General features: G+C 59.6%; 1 protein-coding gene across 1 annotated transcript in view; it reads left to right on the forward strand.

The window, feature by feature from the left end:
- Positions 1–7: 7 nt before the first annotated feature.
- Positions 8–8606, forward strand: part of EHBP1L1 (EH domain binding protein 1-like 1) — a 16884-nt gene continuing 8285 nt past the window's right edge. Inside the window, exons 1-11 of the mRNA XM_011965239.1 lie at positions 8–119; positions 2772–2829; positions 3033–3128; positions 3631–3684; positions 3776–3954; positions 4033–4175; positions 4622–4657; positions 4752–4820; positions 4905–4945; positions 7905–8062; positions 8150–8194. Coding sequence (XP_011820629.1) covers positions 16–119; positions 2772–2829; positions 3033–3128; positions 3631–3684; positions 3776–3954; positions 4033–4175; positions 4622–4657; positions 4752–4820; positions 4905–4945; positions 7905–8062; positions 8150–8194 — 983 coding nt within the window. The 5' untranslated portion in view covers positions 8–15. The remainder of the gene's footprint in view (positions 120–2771; positions 2830–3032; positions 3129–3630; positions 3685–3775; positions 3955–4032; positions 4176–4621; positions 4658–4751; positions 4821–4904; positions 4946–7904; positions 8063–8149; positions 8195–8606) is intronic.

Here is an 8606-nt window from a genome sequence, read left to right on the forward strand (position 1 = left end):
CGGGCGGCGGGGGCCATGACCTCGGTGTGGAAGCGCCTGCAGCGCGTGGGCAAGCGGGCCGCCAAGTTCCAGTTCGTGGCCTGTTACCACGAGCTGGTGTTGGAGTGCACCAAGAAATGGTGAGTGGGAGGGAGGCCAGGGGTCTCCTCCGAACTGGGACCTCATCCAGCCCTTTGAGTCTGAGAGGATTCTGCCCCCCAGCCCAATGACCAAATGGGCCCCCACCCCAGCTTGGGCCCTGTTTCTGTTCCCAGGCTTGGAGATTCAGAAGTGTCCTTGCAATTTGTGGGACCCCTGGAGTTGGGGGTGTGGGCAGCCTTCCCTGCGCGGGGGTCAGGACTTTCAGGCCTGAGGTTCTGCCTGTGTCCACTCCTTCCTCAGCTGCGGTCAGGGTTGGGGGAGGGAGGCCGCGTGTCTTGTGCCAGAAAGGTGATTCAGGGTGGCCTTGGAAAAGGGATGAAGTTTTGAGGTCTGCAGGTGGCTAGGGCTGGGGCAGGAACCTCCCTGACCTTACTTAGTCCAGCTAAGAACAGAGGTGTTGCCCCCTCCTCCCCTGTCATCTTGTTGAGCCAGAAGAACCCCTCTAACTCCCGCCTCTTCAGCTAGAGTGCTGGGAGGCTGGAAACATCTCCACAATGTCCTTAAAAGGGGAAACTGAGTGCTGGGAGGAATGAGGAGGGAGGCGGGGAGCAGCTTAAAGGGGCCTGAGGACCTAGGAGGTTGTGTGTCCGGGATGAGAGGGTTGTGGAGGGCAAGGTGGGAGGGTGAGGGGTGATTCACGAGAGGGTGCAGGCCCCAGCCCGGACTACCAGCAGGCTCAGGGGCATCTCGTTCACATGCCGCCACCCATAGCTGCCCAGGCCCCTGCGTCACACCCTAAATATACGTGCTCGCTGGTGTCAGCTTCCCTTGGCTGGATTAGGGCACAGCTGTGGGGGCCTCACCCCCCAGATGGGGCTAAATTTAGGCTCCCCAGGGGAAGGGCTGGGGCAGGAAGGGACCATAGGGTCCAGGGGGAGGGGAGTGAGCAGGAGGCTGGGGTCCCTTGGGCAGCTGCCATATCCCTGGCCTTGCCCACACTGGGCCTGCTAGAGGGCTATTCACATCTTTCAGCAGAGCCCGGGAGAACTTGGGGGCTGGCACTTGAACTCTGGCCTCTGGCTCCTGCTCCAGCATCCTGCGGGAGGCCAGGGAAACGCTGGGCACAGCAGGCTGAGGGTGCCGGCAGTGTCAACGCAGCTGAGTCACAGGCGGCTGTGGGTAGGGCCTCCTGGGCTGCTTAGCCTGGAGCCCAGGCCGGGAAGCTGCCCCTGCCCAGGTTGCAGCTTCCCAGGAGGGCGTGCGCAGCCTGAGTCAGGCTGCCCAGCCAAGCCCCGCCCTCCCTAGGCACCCCCTGTCCGCTTCCCCTTTCTGGGAAGGCCCCTTAGTTACCCTTGCTCTGCCATCGCCAGCAATCTGGGCTTGGGGAAGGGAACTTGGCTCAGGGCTGGAGGGCTCTAGGCTCAACCGTGTAACCTTGTTTGGCTCCAAATCTGTCTGGGCCTCAGCATCCTCAGGGTTAACAGAGAACCAGTTATCCTGGCTTGGCCCCTAGAGGAACAGTGAGCTGGGCAAACCCAAGCGTCTGGCATGGGGCTGGGTACAGGCAAGGCAAGATTGTGTGCTGCCCTCGGCTGGATTGTCCCCTCAAGCATCACCCCTCCTGGGTAGCAGTTGAACATCTAACCCAAAGGGGCCTTCTGCCCCCAGGCCCAGCCCTGAGTCCACTCAGTGCCTGAGAATGGGCCCTGCGTGGCCATCTCTGTCCTCTTGCTTTGCCTCTGCCTCTCCTCTGACCTGGCATATATGCTGTTCAGTTTAGATGTCACCCCTGGAAGTCTTCCCTGATTGCCCCCCAGGCTCCACTGTCAACATCTCGCTGAAAACTGATCCTCCTTGGGACCCCTGGGCCCAGCAAAGGGCTGGACATGGCGGGCGAGGGATGGCCGTGTTGGTTAATGACAAGCTGACCCTCTACTGCCTCTCTGGCCTCACCCCCAACTCTCTGCCCCTCTCTCTGACGTCACCCTCCAGCCGCAGACCCTTGGACTTGCCATTCCCTCTTTCTCCAGATCCTCACACAGCCCATCCCCCTGCCACTCATGTCTCTGCTCAGACACCCAACCTCAAGGAGACCCCCAAGGGGTTCCCTCACATCACCCTGAAGTTCGCTTGTTAATTTATTTTCTTTCTTGACTGGTAGTCTGCCCCCACCTCCATTGTCCTCATCGGAAAGGTCTTACCCCTCTTTTGCCCGCCTCTGTCCCCAAAACTGGGTTGGGTTTATGGTGGGCGCTCCACAAACATCTTTGCGCGAAGGGACTTCTTTTATCCCTCGTCTTTGTCTCCCTGTGTCGGAGTCTGCGTGTGTACACAACGCTCAAGTGCGCATCTGTGTCTGGCATCTCTTACCGGGTCCTTGTGTTTCTGTGTGTCTTGGTCTCTGAATGTGCCTGTCCCTGTCTCTTGCTGTCTTTCCTCATAGTCCCTGCCTGCCCACACTGTCTGGGCCTTTGCCCTTCTGCTGTGGCCCCACCCTGCCTTAGCAGCTCCACCCTGCACTCTGTGGCCCCAGATAAAGGGCTGCCCAGGCCCTCTCCTGGAGGAGGGAGAGGTGGGCAGAAGGAAGACCCTGAGGGAGCTGGGGGAGGAGGAGAAAGAGGAGATGGGGAGGCGGGTGAGCCTGACCAGGCAGCCCACTCTCTTTCCCCCTCCCCCTCCCCCTCCCCCAGGCAGCCAGATAAGCTGGTGGTGGTGTGGACCCGGCGGAACCGACGCATCTGCTCCAAGGTGGGGAAGGATGGCAACTGGGGATCCAGGTTAGGGATGGGGGCCAGTGGGAAGCTGATGGGGGCTGATGGGGGAGTGGAGTCAGGTTCAAGTTCAGATCAGAATCCACAGAGGAGAGAGGAAGATGGTGTCAAGGTTGGTGATAGGGTGGGTGTGGGAGGGAAGAGTTAAGATCGGGGGAGGACTCAGATTGCCCCTTGTAGGCCCACAGCTGGCAGCCGGGCATCCAGAACCCATACCGGGGCACCGTGGTGTGGATGGTACCTGAGAATGTGGACATCTCCGTGACCCTCTACAGGGTGAGTCTCTAACCCTCCAGCATGAATGGCAACAGGGCAGGCAGTTGCAACACGGGCAGTCACCTGCCCTGGTAGGTTGTTCATCCAGATAGAAGAGGATGCGGGGGGTGAGGCCAAGAATTAGGGGGGCCTGCTCAGCATGACTGGCCCAGGAGGTCTCCTTGGAGGAGGCAGCATTTACCCAACACATGCAGCATGAGAGGCAGCTGGGACCAGAACCTAGGGTGCATCCCAGGAGGAGGTAGCAGCATGTGTAAAAGCCACCACCGCATGCACCTGTAATCCCAGCTCCTTGGGAGGGTAAGGCACGAGAATTGCTTGAACCTGGGAGGCAGAGGTTGCAGAGAGCCAAGATTGCACCCTAGCCTGGACGACAGAGCAAGACTCCATCTCAAAAAAAAAAAAAAAAGCCACCACCACCAAGCACCTCCTGAGCCAGCACAGGCTCTGCTCCCTTTGCTGCCGCCCCAGCAGCCGTGTACTCACCAGCACTCCTTCCCAGGACCCCCACGTGGACCAGTATGAGGCCAAAGAGTGGACATTTATTATTGAAAATGTGAGTGTCTGGAGTGGGCTTGGGTCTGGAATCTTGGGGACCCTGGGACAGCACTGATGCTCCTTCCCCTGGTCTCTCCTCTGGCCCACAGGAGTCTAAGGGGCAGCGGAAGGTGCTGGCCACGGCCGAGGTGGACCTGGCCCGCCATGCAGGGCCCGTGCCTGCCCAAGTCCCGCTGAGGCTGCGGCTGAAGCCGAAGTCAGTGAAGGTGGTGCAGGCTGAGCTGAGCCTCACTCTTTCCGGGGTGTTGCTGCGGGAGGGCCGTGCCACGTGAGTGCCTACCTGCCCTCCTTGACCCTGGCCTGTGACCTCTAACCCCCACCCTCACCTTTAACCTCTGCCCCCCAGGGACGATGACATGCAGAGTCTTGCAAGCCTCATGAGTGTGAAGCCTAGTGATGTGGGCAACTTGGATGATTTTGCTGAGAGTGATGAAGACGAGGCTCATGGCCCAGGAGCCCCCGAGGCCCGGGCTCAAGTCACCCAGCCAGGTGGGCTCAGCCTGCTGTGGATCCAGACTGCCAAGACCTGGGGAGGGAGGGTTTCCTGGGCCACCAGCCACTTGCTGTGCCCGCCGTGTGATGGGAACTCATAACTGCCCAGGCAGTCCCAACCAACCCGGCAACCTCAATCGTCCCAACCTGGCTGCTGGTTCCGTGATGGTCTTAGTCTTCAACTGAGTCCTGGAGGATGGGTTCCCAATGTCTTCCTGGGCTCCTGGGTCCTCTTCTCATCCCTGTGTGGTGCTTGCCGGGCCCGTACCTGACCCAGGACAGCTGGCTCAGAAGCCCCGCTCCTGATCCCTCACCACCAGCCCTCCTGGGCCAGCTGGGGCTTCCTCATCCCTCCCCGCTGCTTGTCCAGGCTTTTTCTCTGTCCACTATTGTGGTTCTTTCTCTCTTTCTCTCCACATCTGTGGGCCTGTCTCTTCTCGCAGGCCGGGGCGGTGCCCTGAGGCCGGGGCGTTTCCCAGGTAGGCCCTGCACCGTAGTTGGGGGAGGGGGTCAGGCCTGCAGGGCCCTGCCCTGGGCTGACTCTGCCCTTCTGCCCTCTCCTACCACCCCCAGATCCCTCTCGAGAGCTGAAGACGCTTTGTGAGGAGGAGGAGGAAGGTCAAGGACGACCCCAGCAGACAGGTGAGACCCAGGCTGGGGTTGGGGGTGGAGACCGGACCCCAGGTCACTGGGCCCAGGCCACAGCATCCCCCACTTTCTTCTCAGTTGCCAGCCCTTCTAATGCTGAGGATACCAGCCCAGCCCCTGTGAGTGCTCCTGCACCCCCGGCCAGAGCCTCCCGAGGCCAGGGGCCAGAACGAGCTACTGAAGCCGGGGGCCAGGTGGGCCCTGAGGCCCCAAGGCCCCCGGAAACCTCACCAGAGATGAGGTGAGCTTTGGAACCAGCCCCACCCCCATTGCCCCCTGATAGGAGCCGCAGTCCTCACCCCACCAACCTGCCTCTCCAGGGCCCCAACAGTCTGAGGGGTGGGGGATGGTGCTGAGATTTGGGGCCACAGCAGCCCCCCAACTCCCCCTCCTGCTTTCTTCTCAGGTCTTCAAGGCAGCCAGGCCAGGACACGGCCCCAACCCCAGCCCCTCGGCTCCGGAAAGGCTCTGATGCCCTCCGGCCCCCAGTCCCCCAAGGGGAAGATGAGGTTCCCAAAGCCTCAGGGGCTCCTTCAGCAGGATTGGGCTCTGCTAGGGAGACCCAGGCCCAGGCATGCCCTCAGGAAGGGACAGAAGCCCATGGAGCTAGGCTGGGCCTGAGCATTGAGGATAAAGGCTCTGGAGACCCTTTTGGAGGGCAGAGAGTCAAGGCTGAAGAGATGGGCACTGGGGACAGTCCAGAGGCCAGTGGGGTGGACACTGAGCCCAGGTCAGGAGGCAGAGAGGCAAACACTAAGAGGTCAGGAGTCAGAGCTGGGGAGGCTGAAGAGAGTTCAGCAGTTTGTCAAGTGGATGCTGAGCACAGGTCAAAGGTGAGACATGTGGACACTAAGGGACCAGAGGCAACAGGGTTGATGTCTGAGGCAAGATGCAGGGGGACCCCTGAGGCTCCTCCAAGGGGCTCTCAGGGGAGGGTGGGAGTCAGGACGATGGATCAGACTGTAGGGTACTCTGGGCAACTTGGTGACCTGAAGGGGGCCAGGGCTGCTGCAGGCCAGGAGAGAGAGGGTGTAGAAGTGAGGGGCGGAGCCCCTGGTATTCAGGGGACAGGCCTGGAGCAGGGCCCCTCTGTTGGAGCAGTAAGCACCAGGCCCCAGGTGAGCAGCTGGCAGGGGGCCGTGTTATCACCTGCCCAGGGGGTAATATCCGGGGGTCTGGGAGGCTGGGAGGCAGAAGCTGGGGCTTCAGGGGTCCTGGAAACAGAGACTGAGGTGGTAGGGTTGGAGGTGCCAGGAACCCAGGAGAAAGAAGTTGAGGGGTCAGGGTTCCCAGAGACTAGGACACTAGAAATTGAGATACTGGGGGCCTTGGAGATAGAAGCAGCAAGATCAAGGGTCCTGGAGTCAGAGCTTGCTGGGACAGGACAGTGTGAGGGACTGGAGACCCAGGAAACAGAGGTGGGGGTCATAGAGACCCCAGGGACAGAGACTGGGGCGGCAGAATCTGAGGTACTGGGGACTCAGAAAACAGAGGCTGGGGGTTCAGGAGTTTTGCAGACAAGAACTAAGATAGCAGAGACTGAGGTACTGGGGACCCAGGAGATAGCTAGGGATTTGGGGCCACTGAAGATAGAAGATACGATAGCAGAATCTGAGATGCTGGGGACCCAGGAGACAGAGGTGGAAGCTTCTAGGGTACCAGAGACAGAGGCTAAAATATTAGGGACCCAGGAGATAACAGCTAGGGATTCAGGGGTCCCAGAGATAGAAGCTGAGATAGCAGAGTCTGATATATTGGTAGTCCAGGAGATAGAGGTGGGGCTTTTGGGGGTTCCAGGAATAGAGACTGGGACAGCAGAAGGTGCGATATTGGGGACCCAAGAGATAGCATCTAGGGATTCAGGGGTTCCAGGGATAGAAGCTGATATAACAGGGATTCAGGGGAAAGAGGTTGGGGGTTCAGAGGTTCCAGAGATAGAGACTGGGACAGTAGAAACTGAGATATTGGGGACCCGAGAGATAGCATCTAGGAGTTCGGGGGTCCCAGGGCTAGAATCTGAGGTAGCTGGGGCCCAGGAGATAGAGGTGGGGGGTTCAGGGATCTCAGAGGCAGAGGCTGGAATGGCAGAGGCCCAAGTACTGATGACTCAAAAGACAGAAATTATAGTTCCAGAGGCTGAGAAGGAAGAGGCTCAGACTTCGGGGGTTCAGGAAGCAGAGACTGAAGTTGGGAGTGCTCTCAAATATGAGGCTTTAAGGGCCCCAGTCACTCAGCCAAGAGTTTTAGGATCCCAGGAAGCAAAAGCAGAGATTTCAGGAGTACAAGGGTCAGAGAGTCGAGTTCTGAGAGTCCAGGAGGAAGAGGCTGGGGTTTGGAGGATATCAGAGGGAAAATCTGGGGCTTGGGGGGCCCAGGAAGCAGGGATGAAGGTTTTAGAGTCTCCAGAGAACGAATCTGGTACTTTTAAGGCCCAGGAAGTGGAGGCTGGGGTCTTGGGAAATAAGAAGGGGAAAGAAGCTGAGAGAAGCCTTGCAGAGGCCAGCCCGCCCGAAGCACAGGTGGCCAGTGGGGCAGGGGCTGGGGCACCCAGGGCCTCTTCCCCAGAAAAGGCTGAAGAGGACAGGAGGCTGCTGGGCAGCCAGGTAGGGATGGGGGCCGCCGAGGGCCCAGTCTGCTGCTTCCCACTAACCTGGGGCTGAGCGAACGGCGGCTCTGCATGGACCCACCTGGTGGAATGGGATCGGGTGGGGTGCGGGGCTCAGCTTGAAGGAGCCCCCTCATCCCTTCCTTTCTCAGGATGCCCTGGTTCTCCTACCCCATCTTCCCTGGGCCGCATGGAGCTGGACACCTTTAAGCTGATTTTCTGGGCTGACCTTGAGGTCTGGCTGCTGGTGACCTCTGATCTTGTCTGGGGGCCACTGACCTTTTAGGTGACCTTGGCAGATAACCCTGCATCTGAAAACCCTTTTACCTGGCCCCAAGGCTCTGGCCAGTGGTCTGTGGTGACCCCTGCAAGCTCAGAGATGGGGCTGTTTTGTGCCAGGCATGAGCTTCCCCAAGAGGCAGAGGGCACAGAGCCCATTTATACATTCCGTAAGCCCACCCCTGTGTCCCCAGGCAACACCTGCCGTGGTCAGCTCCAGCCAGTCCCTGCTGGAGTGGTGCCAGGCAGTCACCGCTGGCTACCGTGGTGTTCGCATCACCAACTTCACCACATCCTGGCGCAACGGCTTGGCCTTCTGTGCCATCCTGCACCGATTCTACCCAGACAAGATGTGAGCTGCCAGAGGGGTGGGAATGGATGGGGGAGCCATCAGGGAGGGCAATGTGGACCCAGTCTCTGACCAGCACTCTCTCTGCAGTGATTATGCCTCCCTAGACCCACTCAACATCAAGCAGAACAACAAGCAGGTGAGATGGGATGGGGGGCTGCCTGGAGGGAAGGAGGGTTTAGAGAGCCAGGCTTTCAGTCTCAGATTTGGATAAGGTGGGCTGCTGGGCCCAGCAGTGGCTTCTGGAAGTTCTGCCACTTTTTACCCCTTTCGTCATTAAATTGTTTGTTTTCCTTATTTTTGTTTGTTTGTTTTAAAGCGTTTTTCCTCCCTTAGATGGTTTTTCCAAAACCACACTTTGGTAACGGGGCGGACTGTGTGCCGTTGCTAAGCAACGCGAGGGCGGGCCCTGTTGCTGGATTTCCCTTGTTAGGAGGGGGCGGTGTTGCTAGGCAAAGCCTGGGGTGCCAATCCCGGGGACCCCCTCCGTGGGGCAGCACTGCAGCGTTGCTGGGTGGCGCGGGCCACTGCCGCCGCTGACCCCGAG

Source organism: Mandrillus leucophaeus, unplaced genomic scaffold (genome assembly GCF_000951045.1).
Source record: "Mandrillus leucophaeus isolate KB7577 unplaced genomic scaffold, Mleu.le_1.0 Scaffold718, whole genome shotgun sequence".
Lineage (NCBI taxonomy): Eukaryota > Metazoa > Chordata > Mammalia > Primates > Cercopithecidae > Mandrillus > Mandrillus leucophaeus.